Genomic DNA, 13,594 nt, shown 5'->3' on the forward strand with positions numbered 1-13,594 from the left:
GAACATTTTGTCAATGGGGACAATTATTTCTGTTTGCTGCTTTAAGAAAGAATAATACACATTTAAAATCAGTACTCAAGCTGCTATATATAGCTCAGTGGTTCATGCAGGCAGATCATGTCTAGATCTCAGTGAGACTTGGATTCGAACCCCCCCCCCCCCTTAAATGGTCTAAACTAAGGATATTGACTAAAATTAAGCAAATGCAATAAAAAAATCCTTGATGCAAAATCCATTATACCTTAAACAGGTGTTATTCATGTACCAGGGAAAGTGTTCGGAGATGTTAGAAGTGCCTTTTTATTTCCTTTTAACATTCTGCTACTCTCTGACAAGAAAATAAAACAAAACGACAATATTTAATTCAGGCAAACAGGCCAAACAACATTGCATTAATGAAGCTTCATTCGGTTTGGTCGAGGTTTGAGCTGCGTGCAGAGAGGAAGAGGAAATCTCCCCCATCTACCGGCAGGCTGTGCTGATCAGGGCGGGCTTACGCTGCGACGCACGGTGTGATCGCTGGGTAGTCGACTCGATTGTGTGCGCATCATCATCTCCTCTTCTCCATCCATCCGCACAACAGTCTCTTGTCCTGGACATTTTCTCCAGGCTTCACAATGACCTTCAGGCCATCCATTTGAATGGTGTGTGCTTGGTTGTGTACACAGTGGCTGCTCTTGTTGCTGCAGCCTTGCAGGGAAACGGATACCTGTGCTGCATTGGCTTCACTGCAGAGTGTTTGGGGGGACATCAGGTCCATACATTTGGCTGCATTGTGCCTGTGACACCATGGCGAAAACAGTCACATCTTCCAGTGCAATAACAGGTAAGCTGAATGTTTGCTTGGTTTGGTATCATCATGCTATCGGGCTCTATTCTTGTGTTTGCGACGCGATTTAAAGCAGACTCATGAATGACGCAATTGACATTTCCACCGCTTTACGAGAATGATGCTGGCTGTGCAGACCGGCTTCAATGTTTTGTTTATTCGCTAAGGCTCTCTAACCCTTTTCGACGGAAGAAGATCTAAAAGATTTACACTTTTCCAAGTAAATAAACCTAAATCACGGGCTAAATGTTTTTTTTGTTTAAATCACGAGTGAACGTCAACAAAACAGGATTAGCCTCTTGTGCGCACCAGTTTGCAGTCATTGTTTTTAATTCTGATCCCAAAAAATGGTGTAGCCATTTTTGGTGATGACGCGACTTAATCAGATAAAAGGGTTCAAACGGGTGGAGAAAGGATGAGTGGTTATTGCCTATGACCCAGACAGACCCCATCATTTATTATGAGCATCAAACTATTTTGGGATGCCTTTGACATGGGTCATTACCTCACATTGTATTTGTTTTGCCCTCTGGAATAAGTGGATTTGAATTTCACATAATTGCATGAGTTTTGTTCCAGAAAATACTTTCCACTGTCTCATTGACTTACTATTTCAATGAGAAAGTGCAAAGTGACAGACCACTGGAGGCACTTTATGTTTGTTTGTTTCACTGTCATGCCTAAGGCAGCATGTTGTACACATAATGTTGTTTCTGTAGCTTGTATTTTTATAAAACAGCTATGACAGGCCATAGAGTATGAGCAGTATTCACCACAAAACCATAAGAATAAGCTACACTAAAAACAACCAGTACATTAGATTGTGGCCACTGAATAAATAATAATGTTAGGAAACAGGATACATTTGACCAGTTATCCATGATGAATGTATATGTTAAGTTAGGTTGGTAAAGCATTAATGCTTGGCAGCTCTCCTGTCTGACATCATGAGAGTTTCTGCCAGCTTTCAGTACACTCAATAAAAGAGAGGAATTCACCTCATCAAGTGAAGTAACTGTTTTTGATGGCAGTTTAGCTGACACGGCACATATTGATCCAGGGAATTTGTGGATTCAACTTTTTTTTTTACCTCTCTATTTACATGGCGATTAAGAGACACGTCCAAGATCAGATTTCAATATTAATAAACTCAATATCTAATCTTTAGAGTATAGATTTATCTAATAACATTTTTTTTATCAGACTTATAATGTGATATTGATGTGAGAATAGCAGCTTTCTCTTAAGATCAGTGCTCCGTGTAATCTTTTATTTGTTTTGTGCTTCAGGTGAAAAGATGGCACCGCCGTCCATCACTCTGCTCCCTGAGAAGAGATCTCCAACAAATGGTCACAGCTCTTCGGCCCGAACTGGAAAGACTAGTGAGTGTTCCTATCACATGATGCACCCTTTTTTCCAAGTGACCACACAATTATTTGGATAATTGCACAATGACTAGAGACACATTATAGAATGCGTGATAAGACTCTGCAGGCCCAGGGACTTGTGTTTCAGGGCTGCTCTGTTATCAGCAGTCACAGCAGCAACCTAATCAGAAGAGGCATTCAGCATGTGTGGAGGGACTATCACGCCAAGGACGGTTTCCCCCTCTCTCCTGCGTATTGCTGCAGTTTGCCCTTGGCATGGGTCTGCTTGGCATTTTGCTATACAATGCATTTACCACAGAGCAGCCCCTCACAGAGCTGCAGACATGTTTCCCTCTGCTGGTGTTAGAGCAGCACTGCAGTTCAGTACTCAGGTGCTGATGTAATTCCTCTTTAGACAAAGCTGAGTGTGCTTTATCTCCTTCTGTCATCACAGCTCCATCGAGCACAGAGAAGAAGCCGCAAATAAATGGACACGCGTCCCCTTCACACTTAACAGCTAATAACCATGCAGGTAAACAAAGTAAGTCTATGTTTGCATCTGTTCAAAAGCAAGTTATCTCCCTTTCCAATGCCTACTTTTTGTTTCCTGACATTTTTATTCCTCTTTCAGTTGCGGAGGGTTATATGAAGACGGACGACAGGATGCGATTAGCCAAAGAGAGACGGGAGGAGAGGGAGAAAAGCCTGGGTAGGTGATGTCCTTTTATTTTTGACACAAGTATGAATTAAGGATCAGATTTTTGTGAACTGATGAGCTCTGAAGTTCCTGCCACTGCTGGGATTATTTGTCAGTGCACTTTCCCTGCAAAGTTTTTTCTCATGCAGTTTTTCTCTCAACAGTTTAATTGGTTATGGAAGACCTTCAATGGCCAGTGGAAGTTAAGTTCACTGGAGTTCTGATATGATGAACTATGTCACTTGAGACAATGAGATAGTAACAGAGTAGTCCACAGAAATAGGTCATGCAGCTCCTGCAGTTGTCTCATGAAGACAAGGATTTCTATCTTCATGATAGTCTTTTCTGTGGATTCATATATAAAAATACACTAAACTACATAGAACTTCAGGTAACACTGAAAGATTTTGAGTGTTTATTCACAAGTAAAAAATATATGTCTTAAAGAGATATTTTGAAAAGAGATTGAAATGCATTTTTGAGTTTGAGTTGACTTTTAATTCTTACTCAGATAACATCGGTCCATTAGCTTCTTTTTTTTATTTTTTATTTTTCATGAAACCTTGTCTTGTCTCTTTCAGTGGCCCGGGAGCAGCTGATCAGGGAGAAGGAGTGCAGAGCTCGCCTGCAGTACGAACGCACAGTGGAGGAGCGCTGGAGGCGGCTGGAGGAGCAGCGGCAGAGAGAGGAGCTCCGCAGAGCTGCAGTGGAGGAGAAGAGGAGGCATCAGCTTGAAGAGGACAGGGTCAGCTGATAAAACAAAAAAACATATAATCATGATCTGTCTAATGCACTCTATTTCACGTGTGGTTGCCGCAAGATACAAAAAAAAAGTCCATTCATGTGACTTTTCCCTGGTGGTGTGTAAAAATGCCAATGAAACAAAGCAAGTGGTGAGGTGACAGTAGTTACATAAAAATGGTCTCTGCTGTGTTGCGTTCAGGAGCGCCTGGAGGCCCTGATGAGGCGCTCTCTGGAGAGAAGCCTTCAGCTGGAGCAGAGGACCAAACGCTGGAGCAGAGGCTGCCACGCAGGAGGCGGTAAGAACACAGATTAGAGTTTTGGATACAAGAGGCATGAATGCAAGGCATGAAGGATCTTAAATTTAGACACAAGTTTTGCTTTTACCAGAAGCATTGCATTTAGCTGTAGACACCATGACATAATATGTGTGTGTGTGTGCCCTGTAGGTTTCAGTGTGTGTGTGTGTGTGTGTGTGTGTGTGTGTGTGTGTGTGTGTGTGTGTGTGTGTGTGTGTGTGTGTGTGTGTGTGGTGTGTGTGTGTGTGTGTGTGTGTGTGTGTGTGTGTGTGTGTGTGTGTGTGTGTGTGTGTGTGTGTGTGTGTGTGTGTGTGTGTGTGTGTGTGTGTGTGTGTGTGTGTGTGTGTGTGTGTGTGTGTGTGTGTGTGTGTGTGTGTGTGTGTGTGTGTGTGTGTGTGTGTGTGTGTGTGTGTGTGTGTGTGTGTGTTAGCATGCATGTGTGAGTGTGTAAAAGAAAGCCTTTTTTCATGGCCCGACCTTGGCCAACAGCCTGGCTGCCTAAATACGCATGAGAAAAAATGTGTTCCTGGTTTCCCACAGAGACAGGATGGAGTTACATATCAGCACTGGTGTCTATGTAATAATAATAAACCTTTCAACAGATTACAAAGTGGTCTACATGAAAAAACAACATTATTTAAATACAAAGAAATAGGTCTACTAAAAACCTTGTGCGGCCAAATCTTAATAACGTAAATGTGAAAACAATAAATCTGTGCTTAAGTGACATTTTTGGGCAGTTAACAATGTCGGAAATGTAGAAAACGTACACGTAATTGCTTCATAGCACACCATCAAAAGCCTGTTGTGGTTACATGACATCACAACATCCCGGCCTGCTGGTATGTTAATTCCCCTCCGGGTCTCTGCAGCTGGACGAGGAATTGATAAACTGTTCATAACGCTGTGCTCTGCTCTGCTCCGCCCGCTGCCTTTAGGTGACAGTGACAATGCCCCACTCCCTTTCTCTGCTGTCTCCGCCTTTTCCCATGGCATTGCCTCCCCCCTTCCTGCTGTCAGCGAATCTGGTAAAGTTAAGACCCCCTTTGCCCTCCCATATGTATCACCCCTCCTATTCATGCAACACCTACCATGACTGTTTTTGTTTGCATTTTGGTGAGTTGGAACTTGCACCAAAGTCAAACTGTTGCTTGCTGTGATGCATGCTGCTCTGTTGTTAAAACTTGCAAATGGGGCATGATATGCAAAGTAATGTGCATGTTCTCTACGCTTTTAGTATGTTTGCTGTGTTTGTGCTTTCTGCTGCAGTTACTTTTAGCATAATTAAAGTGGGGATGGAAGCAAAACTGTGGAGACAGGCTTCAGGGATGCGATTTATTAGGCAGATGCAATCAGTGCCGAGGCCTTTGCTGGCATTAAACCAAAACGTATAATGATCTAACCTTATTTTCAGGAAGATTTGAAGCTGGAACATTTCCATCTTCCTAATTTTCTTGAGGAACTTTCATTCCTCCCTCTCTTGTAGACTCTGCAGTTTGGCAGCAAGCAGATCACTATGTAGAAAAAAGAGGACACTAACAAAATGTGTGTCTTTTCCTTCATTAATTTGCCACATTTAGTCTGATATTCAAATGTTTGTTTCAGTAGCATGTTTGTATAGTTCGCTTTCAAATTTCCCTTGAAGTCAACCTCTGGATTAGTTTCCCCAGATTAGTCACACGGAATTAAAAACAGGCTAAAGGGCATAAGATCAGAATGACGTGAACCTAAACACTTGTGGTTTTATTTGTACTGTGTGTAGATAACTATGAAAGTATTTGTTTCATTTTACCCTCGCTTCAAAAATGAAGGCAGCTAAGTGGTTCAAAAGTGGAGCTGACGTTTTTGGAGATTAATTGCACATGACCTAGAATAGAAATAAAATAGAAACAGTCATCCCACTGAGAGCGCTGCAGCCTTTAGGGATTACTCTTTACAGATGGTGACAGATGGACCAAATGATCGCAAGAAGACTGCTTAATGTTGTACGTAGGGCCTCTGCTATTGTGATTGTGGGTTTGCACAAAGTCCATGTGTGTTTTCATTTGCTTTTTTTGGTGTGGCAAGGACAGAAATGTTGGGAATTGGGACTGTGTTCGTAGCCACCGCGCTGGTATGTGTCTGCTTTCATCCCAGTGCATAGAATACAACCCCAGGATTAATTCCATTAACATACCCCATTAGATTTGAGCTTCCATGTTTTTCTACCAAAATGCTGATTACCAACAGTTCAATAGGAGAAGAAAAATGTATCACTCAGTTAAAAATGGAAGCCTATATCGCTGATAAATGTATACCTTGTGGCTTCAAATGCAACAGAACAAATTGTCTGTGAGCTGGGTGCTGCACACACTGTCTGGTCAAACCCTCCCCTGGCAACTGTATTAACATCCCTTTTTCACTTGTGATTTGCCATCATTTGATTTGATAAGCATGCTGTTTGTCATCACGCAGCGCCCTGCAGCCCTCACCGGTCCCCTTTCCGCGGCTCGCTGAACCCTGCAGATCACAACAGAGCTGGACTTCAAGGAGGATCGCAGTCCACCCCCAATACCCCCAAGGTCAGACCTCGTACATATTTGTATATATATCATTATATATCATAATTGGGTAGAATCGGCAAGATCTTATGTATTTAATCCCCCTACTCTGTGCAGAAAGAGCGGCTGCGCAGAGAGAGAAGAACTGCATCCCCAGGCTGTGGATCCCCTCTCAGAAGATCTGAATCCCCTGCAAGTGTCACAAGGCACTTGGCGTCCCCTACTACCTCCAAGTAAGATTTGTTTGGTGAAAGGTGTGCAAACATGGCTGTCAGCAGAGATGGCTAAAGTACACACATCCTTTACTCGAGTAGAAGTACAGATACTCGTGTTTCAAAATACAATATATAAAAGTAGAAGTACTGACTAAACTTCTTTACTCAAGTAAAAGTAAAGAAGTGTAGGCTTCGAAGTTTACTTAAGTAAAAAGTACCCATAACTACCAACTGTTTTAAAGAGTAACTGACCTCCCTTTATATTAATAGAACAATAATGTCATTTTTAGCTAGTGAATGTTTCCATGCTGAACAACGGCAAAATGACAACGTTTTCATTGGTCCCTCTTCTTTGGAGAAGATCAGGAAATGATGGATACACGGATCGTGTTCAAATCAATAGGCACGCAATGACTCTAAATAATAATGATCACGCCACCAAACGCAGATTCAAACTAAAGTAACGAATCTGTTTGGAAAATGTAAGAAGTAGAAAGTACAGGTATTTGTGTTAAAAATGTAAGAAGTAAAAGTAAAAAGTAGTGGAGTAAAGTACTGATACCAGAAAAATGTACTTAAGTAGAGTAACGAAGTATTTGTACTCCACTACTTCCCACCTCTGGCTGTCAGCTGGTACCACTACCTTGTTTGAACCACATTATATTTAAATGTTTTTATTGTCATTAACACTTAATCATTAAGGGGCCCTACTATGCTTCTGAGTTTTTTTCCCCCTTCCTGTTGTGTGTTATATATGTTTGTGTGCATGTAAATAGTCTGCTAAGGGGCTGGACATCTCTAAGCTTTTGACCAATCACAACAGAGAGAACATTAAAGCATGTAAACAAGTCACAGTAGAAGCACAAAATACAAAAAGCTACCTGAAAATGAGCATAAAAGGGCATCTTTTAACGGAAAATCTTTATCTGTGTGCAGGCTGGCCTCGAAAATGCGTGCCCAGTCTCCCTGCAATGCACATCAGTACCATTGCTCTCCTACAAGGCATCGTCAAAACCGGTCACCTGATGATAGGAAAGCAGAAGACAAGAAGGTGGAGAAACACAACGGACAATCCTCAGCAGTGAATAAGAATACGGACAACAACAGCACAATTCCTTCTTCACAAGATGAGAAGAATGTGGTCAACGTTGAAATCACTAAATCCAGATCACCTAAAGGTGAATCTTCGGATATGCATCTCAAAAGTGACAATAACCACACGTCTCCTAAAGTGGATTCCTCAGAGAAGAAGACACACAGCAACGCTCAGGACGGAGATAAGAAAAAAGGTAGACTTAATACAAGTTATTGTATTATTAGAGTATACAAGGGTATGTGTTTCGTTACAGTTGTAAGAGTACACTTTGTTGATGTAACACCAGTTTTTTCTGTGTGTTTTCAAGAATCAGCACCGTGCGCCTCTACAGGGAAGGTGGCAGCTGGCACAACAAATGCAGAGGAGGCCACCAAGTTGCTGGCAGAGCGTAGGCGTCAGGCTCGAGCTCAGAAAGAACTGGACGAGAAAAAGCGAGAACAAGAGGAAGAAGAACGGTGAGTCTATTGATAAATCAATTAAAAAGGAATTGGATTGAAGTCTTTAAATGGAGGTAATGAGTGTCTGCTCCTTCCAATCAGACTCAGGCAAGAACAGCTGAAAAAGCAATTCGCACAGGAGAAGCAACAGCAAGAGGCAAAGGCTCAACAAGTCAAGGAAAAGGGTAAAATCGAAGAAGATCTTCACAGGCTTAAAGAAGAAAAAGACAGACTAATGAAGGAGGAGCATGACAAGGAGCTACAGACTCAGGTGGACAAAGAGGTGAGACGTCATTATAAAGCCAATGTTTTTGCCCTGTTACTGTACATATTGGGTTCTGATTGTTGGTTGTTTCCTGTGAAAATTGTATTTCTTTAGCATGTTATCTGAATTGTTCTCCTATCTTAACAGAAAGAGCAAGTCGTGGCTAAGGAGGAAGCCGAGCGCCAGCTGCAAGACAGAGAACTGCAGAAGCAGCAAGAAGAGGAGGAGAGGAATCTAAGAAAAAAGGTAATTTTAAACAAACCGATTGCAGAATTAAAATATTTTAAACTTTGCAATGTTTTCAAATGTAATGTTGATATTTATTTTTTCAGAGAATTGAAGAGATCATGAAGAGAACTCGGAAGGCCGAAGCTGAAATGAAGGTACTGTGAGAGAGCCGCCCGTTCTCGTACAGTGTAGCTGCCTTTAAACACCTACATGTGATTTTTAAAAGTCTGACTTTCTGTTGTTATCTTCTTTATTAAATACTATTGTTCGTGATACTTTGGTTTTGTGTCCTGATTACCACAAACGTTGACTTGATCGTCTCTGTTCTGCATTGAATCAGAAGGAGGAGCAGGTGGAGACTAAGCCCGTCTCCCCACCAGGTCAGTGTGCTTTTCAGTCGCAATGCAGATACTTACGTTTGCTTGCTGCCCCTGCTTACTCCACCGCTCTCTGTACTCCTTGCAGCAAAAAAATTGCAAATAGACCATGCATGGTTTATGATGAGATTCCTTTATAAGCTTATTTTGTGCATGTGCAGCAGTAATCATAACGTTGGCTTGTGTAAAGTCTCAATAGGGGACACATTTTGTACACATTCATCTGAGCGTCTTGTTATGCGATAATAATGTGGCTTTGGCTTTGGCAATTCTAAAGAATGAACCTCCTTGTCTTCATCAACCAAGTAATTGCTTTGTTCATTGGGTCATACATTTAATAAACATGTTGTGAATGTTATGCCATTTTCTTCCGGAAAATGGAGCAGGAGAAAAGATCTTCCCTCTTGGTGCTGAGAGGGCACTTTTTACTGTAAATCAGTGCCATGGGAGTTGAATGTAAAATTAGCTGCCCTTGAAAACACCCTTGGCAGATTTATTGAGGGAAAGCTGTGCACAATGCAAGCTCAAACTGTATTTAAGTTAAGTGTAAGTTCTCAGCTCATTGGAGCCAATGTCAATGTTTAGTATCAACTTGACCAGTTATACTGTTGATAGTGACATCCAGTATTGCTGCTAGAAAATAATCAAGTAAGTATAGTTCACTTGGAGTGACGAGAACAATCCAAGTAAAGTGAAGCCCACTATGCTGTTCTTCACTCTCCACAGGTGAAGTAAAGACTGTTCAAACTAAAGCTCAGGTGAATGAGCAGGCAGTGAAAAAGGTTGAGTTTCAGGTTAAAGAGCATGTCTCAGTCAACATGAAGGAATGCACCCCGGTGAAGAAAGAAGCGCCAGCAGCACAGATGGACCATCAGAAGAGTGTGCAAATGACAAACAACACTCATCAAATGACAGCATCACGCAGTGTTACTGACAAGAGACCGGACACCAGACACACCAGTGAAGAGCCCGGCAGCCCGACTAACAGAGAGGGCAAGGCCGGTGTCCTCAAGCAACAGGGAAGAGAGGTGGTGATGAATGTAAATAAGCAGCAGGGAGCACATGTTAAAGAGCAGATAAACAAAGAGCAGACAAAGCCGACAGCAGATGCCAAAGTCAACCAAAGGGAGGGTAGTATGATGAATGGAGCAGTTAAGAGTGAAGGAAGTGCCTTGAAGAGAAGCCATATAACTGCTGAGGTAAGCAAACAGAGGAGCCTGCATCATGTGGTGACTGCTGCTAGAGGAGGGTCCCAGATGGAGATGATGAGTCCCTCTGTGGCGACCCTGCCAGTGGGACACCCGTCGCCGCCAATCATCAGGCTGGAGCCTCTAAATGTGAAGGGGACGGGGTCTTCTGATGAGGTGCAGGCCATGGAGGTCAGGTGAGGTCCTCTTGCATTGTTAGTATCGCTAACCACATCACCCACGGCCCCCCTGCCACTATAACATATTTAAATGTAAAACTTACCAAAGCATTATTTGTTGACACAATACTGTTTTGTATCACTTTGCTATTTTTTATTCACCTTTTCTTGTTCTTCTGTCATGACAGAGATTTGGGATGAATAAGTATGCTTTCAACTATAAGAAATATGTATTGTAATATAAAGACCACCATAATATACATATTTACAAGTACATTATTTTGGGCATTTGTGGTGTTTGCTCTGCTCTCCTCTCTTTTTCTTTTTAAAACTTAGAATAAACATAACAATGAATATTGATAGGTTAACTCATAGTACATTCTTGTTTTGCTTATTTATTTAAATACATTGCAAAAAAATAGAGGAAAAGTGCAGTGCATTGTTTGTACCTATACACAGCAGTCAAGAAAAGGCTGTTTTTTCAATATCAGACTTGCCCCACAAATATCATAAACCATTGTTTTTTAAAAATATATTCCAGCCCAGCTGCTAAGGAGGAACTGATTTCAATCACAAACTTCTCGCCAGTCAATGAAATCCAGCACAGCAGTGTGAGTAACAGCCGAGCTCTGGAAGACCTGATGGACCTGACAGGCAGCGTCACCTGCTCCAAACTGAGCTCTGAGGGCAACAAGGGCGACTGCAACAAGAACCTCATTGGGGGGGTTGTGAGTCCCATGTCTGACTCAAAACTCATTGTGATGTCGCCTCCTTCTTCAAATAAACTTAGCATCAAGTAGTCTGTTAATCTTTTAAACGTGTGTCCCTGTATCACTTCGTTGATGGGAATAGAGCCATAGAGATCATCATAACAGAAACTGTAAACTATGACTTTCAATATAAAGAAAACATATATTCTATATTCTAATCGCATAGCAACTGACCATTGAAATTATGTGTCCACGATTTGGTTTATTCTACTGTTCTTAGGAGAAAAAGTGTGTGTGTGAGATGAGCGGGAGAGGTGTGTCTGATGTGTGAAAAAAGAGGACAAAAAAAGGCAAAAATCAGGGTTTTGAATATTGTAGACATTAGGTAAACACACTATTGCTAACGTATAATAACTCTAAATTTCCCTGCACAGATTATTCACTGGGACCCAGTTCAGTCCCAGTGCAAAGCCTGCTCTGAGCATTGATGGCTGCATTTGTTCCTCTGACTTAAATGCCCCCTTAAGCCATTAAAGTGTGTTGCTGATGGCGAAGGCATGATTATTTCATTTTCATGGTAGCCTCATTGAAATACTTCAAAAATATTCTTCCCAGGTAATGTATTCATGCATGTGTCAGATTGATTTGGCTGGAAGTTAATGGATATATCTGGTAAACTAAACTCCAGTGACTCTTCCTCATCAGCGAGGTCTGGCCATAGGATTGATCATTTTTCATTTGATTATCCTTTTTATTCCTTAATTGGAACTTTCTAAATGCATGTGAGAGAGGAGGTTGATTCCAAAGCTGTCAATTGAATGTTATTGCACATTAAGAAAATCATGGCGTCAATCAAATGATGGCCCACATACTACATGTTTGCTGCAGACTAGAGTGAATTATTTTTATTTGGCTCTTTTGCAAAATTGCAGTAATTTATTTCCCAGACAAGGCACCTCATTTTCAGGGATTCCATTCAAGAAATAGATTTCTTACAATGAAAATAGTGATGCCTGAGAAGCTTCGTGTCATTTAAAAAGCTTCCGTATGTGTGACTTTCTATATAAAAGGTTTCCAAGGCACAACACTAATTGACGCTTTTATCTATAAGAAAAATAAAGTTTAGATTTAAAACAAGTGGATATTTGGCTGTTGATGTGTAAGACTGAAGTGCACTGGGGCAGGAATAATTGCTTAGCAATCCACTTGTATGTGTATCCTGTAGCTATAAAGATGCCGTTTAAGTTTCTCTCAATCCATCAGGCTGTATTGTGTTGTCCTGTGTAGGAAATATTATGTAGTCTCTCTCTTGAGAAATGCATTAAATGTCTTAATTGCAGTTCATTTTCTGTGTCCAAATGTTATTCCAGTAGAGATGCCTTACAGTATAAGGAACTTATTAGTTACTTTATTTTTTTGCAAACCATATGATGTTACCTGTAATACTTGAAACTTTGTTTTAAATGTTTCATTTCTGCCATATTGCACATTATTATGTCACGTATAAAGTCAAATTGAGACTTGTGTACCAACATACATAGTCTGGATCGACAGATGCTAATTGTAGTAGCCAAATATGTATGCTCCTTATAGTATTCGAAAGTTAGTGTTTGCTGTATATTTTGCACATTTGAACATTGCTGTACCACATGAACTGATTTTGGGAAAAGCAAAAGAGGATATACAACCATTTCATAGTGTATTATAGTTTGCTCATACCCATCCCAGTCTGCTTAACGTTTAAGTTAAATGATTACTGTAGACATTGTGCATGGTTAGCATGGTCATACCAATGTTATCTGAAACAATAAAATGTAAAACTGACATTTTTTGTTTTTGTGTGTTAATGTGTGTTTGTGTAATCAAGCAGTTCACATGACAATGATGATACTGGAAAACAAACATGAAGTGAAATAAAGAACAACATGGAAGAGTTCAGTGAAAGAGAATGAGACATCAATATAAATTAAAGCTGCAAGCAGCGATCGACGGGCCTTCGCAAGACAAGCAAGGTCGGGGTGCTTCCAGGATCCCTGCATGCGCAGCACCGTAACCCCATCGCCACTAACCAATCCGTATCATTAACCCGATTCGTTCCGTGCATGTGCGCAAATAAGCTATCTAAAACCATCTAGGAAAGCTCCATTGGAAGCCATTTGCAAAGGGCAGGCACTTTCAAAAATACTTGGCAGGTGATTGGATCAATCTGTCTATCACCTTCTATCATGGGCCACTTCTGATTGGTTAACAATGGCTGGTACATGTGGAGCACAGCACTTCTGATTGGTGTGGATGACTGACACACAAGAAGAAAAACATTTTTTTTTAATGAAAACGTTTTTGAAAAAATCGCAGGCTTTGCGATTTGATAATCGCATCATTTCAAATCGCGATTTCGGTTTAAAATCGATTAATCGTTCAGCCCTA

The 13,594-nt window shown here is 41.1% G+C and overlaps 1 protein-coding gene across 3 annotated transcripts; it reads left to right on the forward strand.

The window, feature by feature from the left end:
* Window positions 1-583: 583 nt before the first annotated feature.
* On the forward strand, window positions 584-12,989 carry map7d2a (MAP7 domain containing 2a). Of its 3 annotated transcripts, none has more exons than XM_034139847.1 (17): window positions 584-826; window positions 2,119-2,211; window positions 2,651-2,737; window positions 2,828-2,905; window positions 3,475-3,638; window positions 3,837-3,933; window positions 4,872-4,961; window positions 6,388-6,494; window positions 6,591-6,706; window positions 7,625-7,977; window positions 8,092-8,239; window positions 8,324-8,504; window positions 8,634-8,732; window positions 8,819-8,869; window positions 9,055-9,094; window positions 9,818-10,475; window positions 10,999-12,989. In XM_034139847.1, exons 1-17 carry the CDS (start codon window positions 790-792, stop codon window positions 11,255-11,257), a joined length of 2,658 nt encoding a protein of 885 aa, XP_033995738.1. In that variant the 5' UTR covers window positions 584-789; the 3' UTR covers window positions 11,258-12,989. The 3 variants fall into 3 exon arrangements, with proteins under 3 accessions (XP_033995738.1, XP_033995739.1, XP_033995740.1); XM_034139848.1 differs by having other exon boundaries at window positions 9,058-9,094; XM_034139849.1 differs by having other exon boundaries at window positions 2,651-2,728.
* Window positions 12,990-13,594: the final 605 nt, after the last annotated feature.

The sequence above is a fragment of the Trematomus bernacchii genome, unplaced genomic scaffold (assembly GCF_902827165.1).
Source record: "Trematomus bernacchii unplaced genomic scaffold, fTreBer1.1, whole genome shotgun sequence".
Lineage (NCBI taxonomy): Eukaryota > Metazoa > Chordata > Actinopteri > Perciformes > Nototheniidae > Trematomus > Trematomus bernacchii.

Bases quoted from the DNA above. Each gene is read 5' to 3' on its own strand.
- map7d2a (XM_034139847.1), top strand. From the start codon at position 790: ATGGCGAAAACAGTCACATCTTCCAGTGCAATAACAG. The intron at 3,639-3,836 runs GTCAGCTGATAA...TGTTGCGTTCAG, and splicing joins ATCAGCTTGAAGAGGACAGG to GAGCGCCTGGAGGCCCTGAT. The intron at 8,733-8,818 runs GTAATTTTAAAC...TTATTTTTTCAG, and splicing joins AGAGGAATCTAAGAAAAAAG to AGAATTGAAGAGATCATGAA.